The sequence below is a fragment of the Amblyraja radiata genome, chromosome 39 (genome assembly GCF_010909765.2).
Source record: "Amblyraja radiata isolate CabotCenter1 chromosome 39, sAmbRad1.1.pri, whole genome shotgun sequence".
NCBI lineage: Eukaryota > Metazoa > Chordata > Chondrichthyes > Rajiformes > Rajidae > Amblyraja > Amblyraja radiata.
The window spans coordinates 15749798-15766056 of record NC_045994.1 but is presented as its reverse complement, the minus strand read 5'-3'; the positions used below and the strand labels follow the sequence as shown (position 1 = coordinate 15766056).

At 47.2% G+C, this 16259-nt stretch overlaps 1 protein-coding gene across 1 annotated transcript; it reads right to left on the bottom strand.

The window, feature by feature from the left end:
* Nucleotides 1-383: 383 nt before the first annotated feature.
* On the bottom strand, nucleotides 384-10886 carry LOC116967363 (nucleoplasmin-like). The gene is made up of 10 exons (XM_033013870.1): nucleotides 10840-10886; nucleotides 9208-9275; nucleotides 7442-7527; nucleotides 6038-6148; nucleotides 5840-5933; nucleotides 4276-4418; nucleotides 4140-4168; nucleotides 4028-4058; nucleotides 1546-1604; nucleotides 384-455 (listed from the first exon to the last, which is right to left on the bottom strand). Exons 2-9 carry the CDS (start codon nucleotides 9263-9265, stop codon nucleotides 1566-1568), a joined length of 591 nt encoding a protein of 196 aa, XP_032869761.1. The 5' UTR covers nucleotides 9266-9275; nucleotides 10840-10886; the 3' UTR covers nucleotides 384-455; nucleotides 1546-1565.
* Between the last annotated feature and the right edge of the window lie 5373 nt (nucleotides 10887-16259).

The window sequence follows — 16259 nt, the reverse complement described above, 5'->3', positions numbered from 1 at the left end:
AAGACCTTGGAGAAAACCCACGCGGGTCACGGGGAGAACGTACAAACTCCGTACAGACAGCACCCGTAGTTAGGATCGAACCCGGGTCTCTGGCGCTGTGAGGCAGCAACTCTAACGCTACACCACCCTTGAACAATGGTGGGGGATCAGTATACTTTAGTTCAAATGTTACACAGCAGAGTTGTGCAGTTCTCAACTGTTCTGTTACAGATCCTGACTAAAGGGATTTTCCCCAAAAGTTAGAACTTAAAAAAAAGAACTTTAAAAATAATTAAGTGCATTTCCTTCAGCCAAGAGTTAACAGCATTAAAATCTTGACTGTGTTACAGCCTATTGGATGCTCATCAGTTTACTGCACACCAGCCAGACAAAGTGAATGAGTTCTGAACTTTATTTCAATGCAATTTCACCATCGGTACAAAAATAAGTTGAATCCCCTCGTGTCCGTGAATCACCTGCAGAGGGAGAAATAAAGAGCTGAGCAGAATTGTAACAGGATTCAACATGAATCAACGTTCAGTAGCCCCCCCCCATCTGATGTGGGACAGTGCTTCCGATTCCAAGTGAGAGTTTCAGCAACTATTAACGCACCATCTTCACCCTCGACGTCCATCGAGTCAGGGTCAGTTTGCGGATTGAAGATATCGAATTTCTCCACCCGAACGAAGACTAGAGAGGAAAGGCGGGGTCCAAGGGGGAGTGCGATCGCACTCATCTACCCAGTGTACCAAGGAGCAGAGTTCCGTAATCCTCTTGATGGGATGGTAGAATTTCCAAGATCAACATAGAGTTGGGTTTTTTTTTGAGGACCATAGTGAGATGATCATTCAAACACAGCAGACAAAGTTCATAGCTTCTAGGAGCCAAATAAGGCCACTCGGCCCATCAAGTCTACTCCACCATTCAATCATGGCTGACCTATCCCTCCCTCTCAACCCCATTCTCCTGCCTTCTCCCCAAAACCCCCGACATCCGTAAAACATTTTTTTTTTTTAGATAGATTAGATTTTATTTGTTGTCATTTGAACCCAGAAGTTCAAACGAAATTTAGTTTCTGCAGTCATACGGACAAGAAGAAGAACCAAGACACAATTTACACAAACATCCATCACAGCGAATCTCCTCCTCACTGTGATGGAAGGCCAAGTCTTATCTCTCCCCTGCACTCCCCAAAGCATCTGTCTAACTCTGCCATAAAAATATCCATTGACTTGGCCTCCACACCAGTCTGTGGCAATGAATTCCATATATTCTCCACCCTCCGGCCAAAGAAATTCCTTCTCACCTCCCCATTCTAAAGGCGGCCCATTCCTTCTCTCCAGAGACGCTGCCTGTCCCGCTGAGTTACTCCAGCATTTTGTGTCTACACAAAATAAAAAGTGCTGGAACAACTCAATGGGTCAGGCAGCATCTGTGGAAAACACAGATAGGCAATGGCTCCTCAGGTCAGGACGGGACCCTTGTTCAGACCCTGCCGCATATCACTCCCCACCACGCATCAGCAGCCTAACCCAAAATACATAACTTCAGTTCGACGATTCTTACCATTTCAAATCCACAAGCAGTTAGTTTTTGGCTGATTTAGGTTTAATGGAATCCTTTCCCTAAAATTAAAAAAAAATGTATTAGACCGTAGTGCACCGTTTGCCAGCATCTCCCACTTCTAGGCTGCGGAGGATTGGAGAGGAGTAGCAAAGTTGTCATTTGCCAGGACAGTCCTGGAGTGTCCATTAACAGGAGATCTAGGGAGCGAAGGAATAGGCGACGTTTTGGGTCGAGACCCTTCTTCAGATGCTGCCTCACCCACTGTGTTTTCCACAGATGCTGCCTGACCCGCTGAGTTTTCCACAGATGCTGCCTGACCCGCTGAGTTTTCCACAGATGCTGCCTCACCCGCGGAGTTTTCCACAGATGCTGCCTCACCCGCTGAGTTTTCCACAGATGCTGCCTCACCCGCTGAGTTTTCCACAGATGCTGCCTCACCCACTGAGTTTTCCACAGATGCTGCCTGACCCATTGAGTTTCTCCAGCATTTTTGTCTACCTTTGATTTTTCCAGCATTTGCAGTTCCTTCTTAAACATTCAACAATATAACTGTCCCTCAACTGCCCTCTTGTGGCCTCAGGAGTTACCACAGGGAAGTGGTACTCCCACTTCTCATCTTTCACCATTTAAATTCTTTGGTCTTACCACTAGTCCCGATCGAATAAGCGAAGGGACATTCCTGCACCACATTAAGGGTGGTGGGGTGGAAGATTGCAACCTTCACGTGGTCCACCCTGTTTCGACTAATGCAATCAACTCGACGTGCACAAACGGAAGATCAAATAGAACAAGTTGTCCAACAACTTTAGGCCGTGCACGCCACATGAAAGAAGAAGTCTAGAATAGATGGTTTTTTAGCTGCCGAGGGGATAAGGGGCTACGGGGAGAGGGCAGGGATATGGACCTAGGTATGGTTAGTATAGTAAGACCTGAGTGATCTCCTGGACAAGTGTCGATCGCCTGGATTGGGGTCGGAGAGGAATTTCCCGGATTTTTTTTCCCGAATTGGACCTGGGTTTTTATCCGTTTTTTTGCCTCCCCCAGGAGATCACGCGGTTCTTGGGGTGGAGAGGGGTGATAGCGGTATAAAGGGGAGGGTAGTGTCTTGTGTTCTGTGTCTTGTGTCTACTGTTTGTGGGTAAGTGTGTCTGTTTAGTGTTCAGCCATGAGCGAATGGCGGTGCGGGCTCGACGGACCTGGTGGTCTACTCTCGCACCTACTTTCTATGTTTCTATGTTTCTAAGACGAAGGGTGGTGAATCTGACGCATTCATTGCCACTGTGGGCTGTGGAGGCCAAGTCAATGGATAATTCTAAGGCAGAGACAGATTCTTGATTAGTGCGGGTGTCGGGGGTTATGGGGAGAAGGCAGGGGAATGGGGTTAGGAGGGAGAGATAGATCAGCATTGATTGAATGGTGGAATAGACGTGATGGGCCGAATGGCCTAATTCTACTCCTATCACTTATGACCAGAGGAATGGCACAAGTGCTTGGTGGAAGGAAAGTGGAGAACACGACTGAATTGACACAAGTGAGTGTACTAGTGACCCGGAGAATGCTGGAGGAGGTTTGGCACTGCTCTCGTCTTTAATGCATTTTAAATTCTGAATTAAGTATTTTTCGAAGAAAAGCACTGCATTGCAACCAAAGAAAACGGAGCTAATGTGTGGGAAGGAACTGCAGATGCTGGATTTAACCGAAGATAGACAAAATGCTGGAGCAACTCAGCGGGACAGGCAGCATCTCTAGAGATAAGAGACGGGTTGGCAAAAAGGATGGCAAAAGGAATTTCACTACATCTAGGTGTATGTGACAATAAATCAACCTTTGAACCTTTGGGTAACGTTTCTGGTCAAGACCCTTCATAATAATAATAATAATAATAAATTTTATTTGTGGGCGCCTTTCAAAAGTCTCAAGGACACCCTACAGAGATTAACAAGAATAATAAAACCTATAATCGGAATAAAATAAATAATAAAGACATCACCAACACACAAATTAAAAACAGAATTCGATCCAAAGTCAAAAAATCAAAAACACAATGTGAAGAGCGAGCAGAGGCAGCCAAACGGCGCAAGCGTACACTCTCCCTTCCGACAGCCATTTTGGACACAGACTAACATATTTACTTACACACAACAAAAAAAAATCATCCCCCCACAATGGTTACCACTGTGGGGGAAGGCACAATGTCCAGTCCCCATCCCCAGTTCTCCCAAAGATGAAGATCTGAACATGAAGGTCTGAAGAAGGGTCTCGGACCCGAAACGTCACCCATTCCTCCTCTCCAGAGATGCTGCCTGTCCCGCTGAGTTACTCCAGCTTCGTGTGTTTATAAACTAAACTAATTCTGATCCCAGAGACTCCTGCAGGAATACTTAACTAACCAGAGCTAGGGAAATAAGAGCTTGATATTACAGCCAGCAGTTCAGAAAGTATTAATGCCATTAGCTTGGCAGTAGACTCAAATGCAACCTACCGTGGCTGGCAACTTATCGCCTGATACTGCTCTAGAAAATAGAAACAGGTAATTAAATCAGTGGCAATTCCTCAGAGAGTCAAATAACCATGTCCTGTAGAACCACACTTACTCTGTCTTGTCCGTGTCTAAACGCTTCTTCTGAAAGAAAGGAAATAGTTGGAGAATCATGTTATTGATCACCAATTTAGGCGAGGGAGTGAGAAAGGATTTTTGCAAGAGTCAATACAGCAGCAGATACCAGTCACCTTGGAAAGTCCGGTTTTCCTGGTGGACGCCGGCCTCTTGACTTTCTTTGGCGGAGTTTCCTCCTCAAGGTCCTCCTCCTCCTCTTCCGCTTCCTCTTCCGCCTCCTCTTCCTCCTCCCCCGCTTCCCATGTCTCATCCTCCACTGGGAATTAGAATGATAGAAACATGGAGGCGCACAACACAGACACAGGCCCTTCAGCTGTTTTCAAGAGAGTTTGATTTAGCTCTTGGGGCTGATGGAATCAAGGGATATGGGGGGGGGGGGGGGGGAAAGCCAGAACGGGGTACTGATTTTGGATGATCAGCCATCATCATATTGAATGGCGGTGCTGGCTCGAAGGGTCGAATGGCCTACTCCTGCACCCATTTTCTATGTTTCAATGCAACATGAAAACATAGAAAATAGGTGCAGGAGTAGGCCATTCGACCCTTCGAGCCAGCACCGCCATTCAATATGATGATGGCTGATCATCCAACTCAGTATCCTATCCCTGCCTTCTCTCCATACCCCGATCCCTTTAGCCACAAGGGCCACATCTAACTCCCTCTTAAATTATAGCCAATGAACCGGCCTCAACTACCTTCTGTGGCAGAGAATTCCACAGATTCACCACTCTCTGTGTAAAAAATGATTTTCTCATCTTGGTCCCAAAAGATTTACCCCTTATCCTTAAACTGTGACCCCTTGTTCTGGACTTCCACAACATCGGGAACAATCTTCCTGCATCTAGCCTGTCCAACCCCTTAAGAATTTTGTAAGTTTCTATAAGATCCCCCCTCAATCTTCTAAATTCTAGAGAGTAAAAGCCGAGTCTATCCAGTCTTTCTTCATATGAAAGTCCTGCCATCCCTGTCAATCTATCTCCAAGTCAGTAAGTTGCTTAGGTGAGCTAGACCCACTTGCCTGAGCCCAGCCCATATCCCTCCAAACATTTCTAACCAAGCATCTGTCCAAATGCCTTACATGTCACATTGTACTCACCTCTCCCAATTTCTCCGTATACCCACTACCATCTGGATGGAGATCGGCTCAAAATGCTGGAGCAACTCAGAGGGACAGGCAGCATCTTTGGAGAAAAGCAATAGGTGACATTTTGGGTCGAGACCCTTCGCGTGGAAAGGTTTTCCCCTTGGGTTCACTTTAGATCTGTCCCCTCTTAACTTAAACCAATGCCTTTTACTTCCAGACTCCCCTAACCTGGGGAAATCCCGTCTATTCACCTTATCTCGGCCCCTCTGGTTTTATACATCTCGAAGGTGATGTTTCTGCTCGAGACTCTTCATCCCAAAACGTCACCCATTCCTTCTCTCCGGAGATGCTGCCAGTCCCGCTGAGTTATTCCAGCATTTTGCGCCTAACTTCAGTGTAAACCAGCATCTGCAGTTGTCTGCACATTGCCTTTCTGCTGACTGGATAGCACTCAAATGCTTTTCACTGTACCTCAGGGCACATGATAATAAAACAAACCCTACTACTTGTAACTCAAAACTTGGAAGCAACGACCAGGAGTACACAGGGAAGCAAAATTAAGTGGGCGATGGTCAAACAATTCCTGTACTTACAGATCATGTTTTCCCCCATTAAGTAGACTGGACCAGACCCACTCTTCAGTCTGAAGGTTACAGGCGAGGCCAGTTCAATGCCACTTATGATGACCTGGGGGGGGGGGAAGAGAGCGGGAGAGAGGATTACACAGAGAGTGTGGCAATACTCTGGTGCACAAGACCATGGCAGCACTGGGCCAAGCACTACAGACTAACCATGGGCAAGGAGGAGAGGCGTAGAGAAGCGATGGGGACTGGCAGACTCCCATCCTCTGGCACTATTTCCACGATATTCAGTTCATCCTTCGTACCGGCACCCAAACATATCTGGAGGTTTGAACAAATGCAGTGTTAGCGTTCATTGCGAGAGGACTAGAACATAGACGCAGGGGTGTAACGCTAAGGGGCCTGTCCCACTTACGCAATTTTTTTCAGCGACTTATAACCATATAACAATTACAGCACGGAAACAGGCCATCTCGGCCCTTCTAGTCCGTGCCCAACACTTATTCATCCCCTAGTCCCATCTACCTGCACTCAGACCATAACCCTCCATTCCTTTCCCGTCCATATACCTATCCAATTTATTTTTAAATGATAAAATCGAACCTGCCTCCACCACTTCCACTGGAAGCTCATTCCACACCGCTACCACTCTCTGAGTAAAGAAGTTCCCCCTCATGTTACCCCCTAAACTTCTGTCCCTTAATTCTCAAGTCATGTCCTCTTGTTTGAATCTTCCCTACTCTCAGTGGGAAAAGCTTATCCACATCAACTCTGTCTATCCCTCTCATCATTTTAAAGACCTCTATCAAGTCCCCCCTTAACCTTCTGCGCTCCAAAGAATAAAGACCTAACTTGTTCAACCTTTCTCTGTAACTTAGTTGCTGAAACCCAGGCAACATTCTAGTAAATCTCTTCTGTACTCTCTCTATTTTGTTGACATCCTTCCTATAATTAGGCGACCAAAATTGTACACCATACTCCAGAATTGGCCTCACCAATGCCTTGTACAATTTTAACATTACATCCCAACTTCTATACTCAATGCTCTGATTTATAAAGGCCAGCACACCAAAAGCTTTCTTTACCACCCTATCTACATGAGATTCCACCTTCAGGGAACTATGCTTGCCGGCACCAGTTATAGTCGCAGCAGGTCGCCGAAAATTTCCAACACGTTGAATATCCAACGGCGACCAGAAAAAGGTGCGACTCTTTGGGCGACTACTCACGACCGTACAGGCGTCACCCCGCGACATGTCGACACGTGAAGCCTGTGTAGTCGCCCACAGAGTCGTACCTTTTTCGGGTCGCCACTGAATTTATCAATGTTGAACTTTTTCATGTCGGTGAAAACAATCGCGCGTGGGAAAGGCCCTCTAGGCTTCACAAGGCTCTGCTTAAACTGCATTTATCGTGAAGCAGGGGAGACTCAGCGGGGTGGGCAGCGTCTCTGGAGAGAAGGAACGGGCGACGTTCCAAGTCGAGACCCTTCTTCAAACTGGGGATGGGCCACCTCACAAGGAGGCCTCCCATATCCCCCGCAAGGATGAAGATGCTCAGAAGAGGCACAAGCTCCAGGTACCCATCCATCAATGGACACGAGACCCTCATTACCGTCTTCAAGACCAAGTGATGTTCGTCAGAATCGTTTTCTGCAAACACAAACTTCTGTGTCTTCTGTGTGGCGTTCAGCTCGCAACCTGCGGGCAAAAATCAATAGAGTTTCATTCACACAAACCAGCTTTCCATCGCCGCTCCTTACGGCCGTGGCAACTCCCCGCACACACACAAACCAACCGCACGAAAGGAAACGGAGAAGTCAAACCGGGGAGAGAGGACTCGGGGAAGTGAGGAAGAAAGCACTGTTCAGAACTGTAGGGGATGGTGGGGGGAGGGGGGAATAGTTTTCGGGCACCTAATGCTTATCGATAGCACATTAACTGTCCATATAGGTTGTGGCTGCAACCTCCAACTCCAGGCCACACGGTGGCGCAGCGGTAGAGTTGCTGCCTTACAGCGCCAGAAACCCGGGTTCGATCCCGACTACAGGTGCTGTGTGTGTGTGTGTGTGTGTGTGTGTGTGTGTGTGTGTGTGTGTGTGTGTGTGTGTGTGTGTGTGTGTGTGTGTGTGTGTGTGTGTGTGTGTGTGTGTGTGTGTGTGTGTGTGTCCGTGCCGACCATCCAGCCACACGCATTAACACAAGCCTACACACACTAGGGACAATTTACACTTAGAAACATAGAAAGTAGGTGCAGGAGTAGGCCATTCGGCCGTTCGAGCCTGCACCGCCAACACAGACACAGACACAGGCCCTTCAGCTGTTTTCAAGAGAGTTTGATTTAGCTCTTGGGGCTGATGGAATCAAGGGATATGGGGGGGAAAAAGCCAGAACTGGGTACTGATTTTGGATGATCAGTCATGATCATAATGAATGGCGGTGTTGGCTCGACAGGTCGAATGGCCTACTCCTGCACCCATTTTCTATGTTTCAATGCAACATGAAAACATAGAAGATAGGTGCAGGAGTAGGCCATTCGGCCCTTCGAGCCTGCACCGCCATTCAATATGATGATGGCTGATCATCCAACTCAGTATCCCATCCCTGCCTTCTCTCCACACCCCCTGATCCCTTTAGCCACAAGGGCCACATCTAACTCCCTCTTAAATATAGCCAATGAACTAGCCTCAACTACCTTCTGTGGCAGAGAATTCCACAGATTCACCACTCTGTGTGAAAAATGTTTTTCTCATCTTGGTCCTAAAAGATTTCCCCCTTATCCTTAAACTGTGACCCCTTGTTCTGGACTCCCCCAACATTGGGAACAATCTTCCTGCATCTAGCCTGTCCAACCCCTTAAGAATTTTGTAAGTTTCTATAAGATCCCCCCTCAATCTTCTAAATTCTAGCGAGTACAAGCCGAGTCTATCCAGTCTTTCTTCATATGAAAGTCCTGACATCCCAGGAATCAGTCCACCAAGTATACAAACACAAGCCAATTAACCTACAAATTGGTTAATTGTTCTGTGCGAACTCTATGGGCCTGTTTTTAATTTAAATTTTTTTTAATGTACAGAGTTTGGAGTGCGCTTGGTGGTTGAGGAAGATACGATAGCTGCACTTAAAATAATTTTAGAAAGGCACACGTATATGCAGGAAAGAGTGAGATATGGAGGGTGTGCAGGTAGATACAAGTTGGTGTTGGCATCCTATTCAGCACAGGCAGAATGGGCCGAAGGGCCTGTTCTTGTGCTGTGCTGTTCTATGTTGTACGTTCATATCAAGATCATGATATTTGTTTTTAAAATTACACTATGCACAACACAAAACCCATTAAAGTGATGGCAAGGATGGCATTGTTCGAGATCGCGTGTCCCTTACCCCAGAGTACAGCAACTGGCTTCTCCATTTTGCTGGCCAGACTTTTATTTGAAATCATTTTTTCGACACTGCAAAAAAAAAAAAAAAAAAAATTCTACTCGAGGTGTGGTGAAGTTAAATCAACGACATTGTACCCTGGAAGAAGGTCACATCCAGTGGGACGGGCAGGAGGAGAGAGAGAAATAGATGCATTTATACAACAAGAGAACATAGAAACTAGGTGCAGGAGTAGGCCCTTCAGCCCTTCGAGCCAGCACCGCCATTCAATATGGTCATGGCTGATCCATCCAGAATCAGTACCCCATTCCTGCTTTCTCCCCATATCCTGCGATTCCATTAGCCCGATGACCTATATCTAACTCTCTTGAAAACATCCAGTGAATTGGCCTCCACTGCCTTCCGTGGCAGAGAATTCCACAGATTCACAACTCTCTGGCTGAAAAAGTTTTTCCTCATCTCAGTCCTAAATGGCCGACCCCTTAATCTTAAACTGTGTGACCCCTGGGTCTGGACTCCCCCCAACATCAGGAACATTTTTCCTGCATCTAACCTGTTCAATCCCTTGTGAATTGTATATGCTCCTATAAGATTGCCTCTCATCCTTCTAAATTCCAGTCAATATAAGGCCCAGTCAATCTAGTGCAGAAACATGCATCTTCACCAAATCCTTTGGCACTATGTAAAGATCAAGGTTCCGGCCAATATTCCACAGTTCAAACATTCAACACTTATCCCCACCCCTGTCCAGTTTAGTTTAGACATATAGCATGGAAACAGGCCCTTCAGCCCACAGAGTCCATGCTGACCATCAATCATCTGCTCACACTAGTTCTATGTTATCCCACTCCCGACACACTCTGGGCAACTTCCAGAGGCCAATTAACCCACAAACCTTTCGGATGTGGGAGGAGCCCAGAGCAACACATGTGGTTACAGGGAGAACTTGCAAACTCCACACAGACATAGACCCCCAAGGTCAGGATTGAACCCAGGCCTCTGGCACTTTAAGGCAGCAGCCTTCCCAAATGCACCTAATCCCACTTGCAACCAAAGCTTCTTGGAGACCCAGTGAACACGGAAGAACAGACACACTAATGCTTCAGCGGTCTTCAACAGTCAAACACATCAAGTGTACACACACACGTGTACGCACACCCCCATCCAACTACGAGGGGGCCTGTGTAGGACTGCAAATGGAATGGAGTCACTTAATAGCCCTCTGCTGCTTGTGTGACATTGACATTGGGAAGTCACACAAGCCAACCACTCCCAAAGGCCAAAGCCAGCATCAAAATGGCCTTTCCCAACCCATCTTTCACCAAGACCATGGATAGACATAAAAAAGCTGGAATAACTCAGCAGGACAGGCTGGAATGATTTCCACATACCTTGACTCCATCCTCCATCCTCCATCCTCCCCCCCCCCCCGGGTCTAATTGCTCCCAACCAATTCCACCTCACACACCCTTCATCTCTTTAACGACTTCCATTTTCCAAGTACCCCACTCCCTCACCCACCACATTTTCACCAAGACCATCCCTAGAGTGGACAAGAAAGTTCAGAGCATGGAGGCTGCCTTCACTCTTATTACAGCCTCTGGCACATTAAACTGAAACATCACCTGTACTCACCTTGTCTACCCCCTCAGACAGAATAAAGCAGCACAGCTTTCTCTCTGGTTTCATAGATAAAGGAGCCAGTGTCAGGTGAAAGTAATTGTGTGCAGATTGGATTAACTCCAATTAAAGCCAAGGCTGACTGGACTGTTCTTCATTTAACTGTTTCAATACCAGGTTGCAGGAATGAACAATGACAAGCTGCACCTGGATTGTACCTGCACAGTGGGATAATATGAAAACCTCTGCATGTAAAAAAAAAAGTTTTTCAGCGGGTGCAGTATTTACATTTTCATTCATTGTTGCATCCCTTCCACCAATGCCAGCCTTGAAGGTCATCAAAATTGTAGAATTAGGCCATTCGGCCCACCGGTTGTATTTCCGGTGGCACTGGTGCTAGCTGCCTCCACCTTCAGTCTTTTTGTTTTTATTGTTATGTTGAAGAGCGTTTTTTATGTTTATGTCTTTATGTGGGGAGAAGAGGGTACGGTAAGGGGGGTACCGTCCTTCAGTCGCTTCCTGGGGAGGACGCGACTATTATTCGAGTCGCATCATCGTCCCCCCCCCTCCAGCGGCCTACCTACTGGATTGGCGCGGCCTTTCCTAGCCGGGACCGACCAGAGCTCCAGCAGCGGCGGGACAGCATTGGAAACATCACGGGGCGGGCGATGCCTTACCGGGGATCGCCGTTTGTAGCCCCGGAGTGCTGGGCCTGCTGCACCGACATCGCGGAGCTGCGGTTCGTGGAGCTCCCAACGCGGGCGGCGCTGATCAACATCGCGGAGTCCTGTGGCTCGGCCTATGGACTCTGGGGCCGCGGACTCCGGTGGGAGGCGGCTGATCTGGAGGTCTGGGCCGCTGAGGATGTTCTCCGTCGGGGTTCGGCGTCAGTGTTCCATCATCCCGGCGTGAGGGCCTGAGGCCTGTGGCGGCGACTGTGGGTGCTCGGGAGGCCCCGACCACGGGTGAACATCTGGGAAGATCGGCGGGGAGGTTGGCTGGACTTTTTCAACTTTGGTGCCACTTTGTTGTGTCGTGGACTTCTGTGTTTGTGCTTTTTTAAATTTTAATATGTGTTATTTATTTATTATGTATTTATTTTTTATGATACTTGACTGTAAGGAAAATTCATTTCGTTGTCTCTAATATGAGATAATGACAATAAATTGAATACAATACAATACAATCAGGTCTACGCTGCCATTTAATCATGGCTGATCTATCTCTCCCTCCTGACCCCATTCTCCTGCCTTCTCCCCATAACCTCTGACACCCGTACTAATCACAAGGTTCTCTTCCACTCCAGCCTCCTCCCCCTCAATGCTTTCTGTCTCCCTCTTACTCTTGCTTTCCATCAACTCTTGGGGTCTCAAGAAGGACCCCGACCCAAAACATCACCGTCCACGTTCTCCAGAGATGCTGCTTGACCCTCCAGTACTTTGTGTCTGTTTTTTTGTTTGGTAAACTAACACCTGCAGTTCCTTGTTTCCATGAAAGTAAGAAACAAAGTGCTGGAGTAACACAGCGGGTTACGCGGCATCTCTGGAGAACATGGATAGGTAGCGTTTGCTGCCTGATCCGCTGAGTTACTCCAGCACTTTGTGTCTTTTTTTGTAAACCAGAATCTGCGGTTCCTTGTGTCTACACAGTTTGCAGATGGATTGGAGAGGGGGGGGGGGGGGGGGAGGAAGATAAAGCTGGAAGACTGGAGGGGCAGGACTTAGCTTGGTGAGTGATAGGTGGATACAGGTGAACAGGGACTTTTACAGGTAGATTGAGATGAAAAGACAGAAGGTGTGGGACAAGGGGTTTGAAGAGTTGCGAACTGTGAAGCTGGAAGCAATGTGGTTCCTCCTGTCTCCCCCCCCCCCACTCCTTCTCACAGAATCACTCCACACTTTGCTACACTACACTCCATCTGCCATTTCTCTGCCCGCTCTCCCAACCTGTCCAAGCCCTTCTGCAGAGTCCCTACTTTCTCCACACTACCTGCCCCTCCACCAAGTTCCGTAGCATCTGCAAACTTGGCCAATTCCCTCATCCAAGTCATTGGTATACAAGGTGAAGCTGTGTGCCTCAAGCACTGAACCTGGAGGAACACAAATAGTCACTGGCAGCCACCCAGAAATAAACCCTTGCATTGCCCACTCGTTGCCTTCTGCTATTCAGCCAACCTGCTTCTTCTTCTTGTCGAGATGCCGTAGCATCAAAGCCCTGACTACCAGACTGCTAAACAGCTTCCTGCCACAGGCTGTGAGGCTGCTAAACAGTCACTCCACCTGATTCTGCTGCTTTGCACGGACAATTTAATAACTCTGGCACTGGCCACTTAAATCAGCTGCCCTGGACATTTTATGACCATTTTTACTTGTATTTTAATGCTGCTGTTTTTTACCTCCATTTTTTAAACTATTCGTACTGTTTTATCAGGGACTGGATTGTTTTTATTATGTGTGAAATGTTTAAGCTTTATGTGCGATGCCGAAACGTTGCCTTTTTCCTTCGCTCCATAGATGCTGCTGCACCCGTTGAGTTTCTCCAGCTTTTTTGTGTACCTTCGATTTTCCAGCATCTGCACAGTCCCTTCTTAAACAAAGATTAGAAGTTGTTCGGCCAGAGCTGAGCGCACTTCTCGGCACCTGCATACGACGATGGTGTCTGTCTTGTCGCTTCTTGTGCTTCTCGTTTGTGGTGGTGGAAAGATTGGTGGAAACAGGGCCGCAAGGTGAACGATCTTTCCTTGACCCCCCCCCAGCCAACCTGCTATCCATGCTTAAGAAAGAACTGCAGATGCTGGAAATATCGAAGGTAGACAAAAATGCTGGAGAAACTCAACGGGTGAGGCAGCATCTATGGAGTGAAGGAATAGGTGACGTTTCGGGTCGAGACTCATTCAGCTCATTGTGTGCTGAATACAGGCACACAAGGAGCGATGCTGCGCTCAGCGTGGTTTAACTCACCATGCATCCTACACCATGCATGCCCACCCCAATACTGCGGTTGCAGCAGACCCAAGCATGGCTGCAAAGCGCAGTCTTTCATGGGTCAGGCTTCGAGAGAAAACACCGATGAGCCCAACTTCATCTGTTATTAAGTGAAAAGGATTAGTTGAAACCAGAATTAGTTTCAGATTATTGGGGTGATGGTTTCAATCTGCTCCTCAACTTGGCTCTCGATCAAGAGGCACTAACCACCAAAGCAAGCAGTTGGCTCCACTCCACAATCTGAAGAAGGGTTTCGTGCCGAAACGTTGCCTATTTCCTTCGCTCCATAGATGCTGCTGCACCCGCTGAGTTTCTCCAGCACTTTTGTCTACCTCCACTCCACAATCACTTTGTTCGTGACTGGACCCAGGATTAAGCTGACGAAGTCATGGCCAATTGAACAAGCTGCTATTTCATGTGTGGATAGGCCGAGCATTAGAATCTTAATTAACAGTCTGTGGAGAAAGTTTGATAAAACACCGAATAACATGCAGTCTTGGAAAGGGCTCCAAAGCTTACAGGAATGTAGCATGAATGGGGAAGGCCGAGAACCCAGGATTGAACCGAGTGCAGTGCTGAACTACTATCTACCATTTTGGTGATCCTTGGACTGTCCTTGATCGGACTTTGCTGGCTTTACCTTGCACTAATTGGCTGCAACCTTCCCTCCATTGATGAACTGTACACTGCAACGGCCAGGAAGCGAGCGGGCAAGATCATCTCTGACCCCTCTCACCCTGGCCACAAGCTCTTTGAATCACTTCCCTCTGGAAGGCGACTCCGGACTGTCAAAGCTGCCACAGCCCGACATAAAAACTGTTTTTATCCACGAGCAGTTGCTCTACTCAACAGCCAAAAATCTGTAGCCTCCCTTTGATCTGGCATTTTGTTGGTTCACATGCTTGATCAATGGTGTTTTATCATTAATGTTTTATCTTTATTAATGTTTAGTGTTTTCGGAGTCATTCGTAACTGTCACTGTATGTCATGTTGTTACTTGTGGGCGGAGCACCAAGGCAAATTCCTTGTATGTGAATACTTGGCCAATAAACTTACTTACACGTTATGCCCTTATCATGTATCTGTACACTGTAAATGGCTCTATTGTAATCATGTATTGTCTTTCCGCTGACTGGATAGCACGCAACAAAAGCTTTTCACTATACCTCGGTACACATGACAATAAACTAAACTGAGATTTAGCCCGTGCCATCAAACTAAATAAAACCCTTGTCACTGTTTATTTCTGGAGCAATTTCCAAACACCCAATGAATGATCTCCCTGGAGCCATAGTCTGTCAAGCCCCTCAACACTCATAACATCCCGAGGAGCAGGATTATTCCCAGCGCCATTTTGCTCGGATCTACTGACCCCATTGGGCTGTTGACCATGGCTGACTGAAATGGTCAGCCATGGTCAACATGGTCTGAAGAAGGGTTTCGGCCCGAAACGTTGCCTATTTCCTTAGCTCCATAGATGCTGCTGCACCCGCTGAGTTTCTCCAGCTTTTTTGTGTACCTTCGTTTTCCAGCATCTGCAGTTCCTTCTTGAACATGAAATGGAGATGTTTTTAGTCACTTTTACTTTTTGAAATTAATTTGTGACATTGACGAAGGTAATTGTTTCACAAATTTAACATTATGTGAGACAGGAAACAGAGTGACAAATGTCACAATGAGATAATGGCATTTCTTTTCCCCAGTAATATAATAATTAAAAATGAATGTTTTTTTTAACAATTCTGCACCTTTTCTTTATCCATTCAAGCCAGGTCGGGGGGGGAGAGTTCCCCCCCCCGCCACGGGTACCATGCTCCATGGTCGGATAGTCGACTATTAAACCGTCTCCCCCACCTGGTTTGCCAGGTGAGGAGGGGGCTGTGGACCCCTACCGTAAACAAGACCTGTCAAAGGGCGGATGAGCTCCTAGCGAACCAACAGCCATCCACACACTTCAGTAGAAGTTGCGACCACTGTCGTACATGGCATTGTAAGGAATGATGATAAAGCACACACACACACACCAAAATCCAATACTTCCAGCGGCGGAAGTCCATCAGTGTTCCCGTCGGATGCCACCATGAATTTATCCATGCTACAATAGAAACGCTTGGCGTGTGTAGGAGAAATCAAAATTGAGATAGGTCAACAATTCTGGAGAAATGTCTCCACATGCACACACACACACACACACACACAGAGGAAGTGGTGGGGTTGGAACTTGCTCCCATTGGGCAGGGGCAAAACATTCCTATAAACTTGCAGGTTCCCTTAGAAATGCTCCAGTAGGAAGAACAAGTGCTGGAAAAGGGGAACCTAGGGATAGATGTTCATAAATGTTTGGAAGTGAAGAGACAGGGCCGGATCATGGGCTTTCAGAATAGAGCTAAGGAGTACAACACAAAGACATGAACCTCGGCAAACTGGAGCAGAGATGGTTCCACAACTGCA

Bases quoted from the DNA above. Each gene is read 5' to 3' on its own strand.
- LOC116967363 (XM_033013870.1), bottom strand. From the start codon at position 9,265: ATGATTTCAAATAAAAGTCTGGCCAGCAAAATGGAGAAGCCAGTTGCT. The intron at 7,528-9,207 runs GTAAGGGACACG...TTTTGCCCGCAG, and splicing joins GCCAGTTGCTGTACTCTGGG to GTTGCGAGCTGAACGCCACA. The intron at 4,169-4,275 runs GTGACTGGTATC...CCTTTCTTTCAG, and splicing joins GGAAAACCGGACTTTCCAAG to AAGAAGCGTTTAGACACGGA.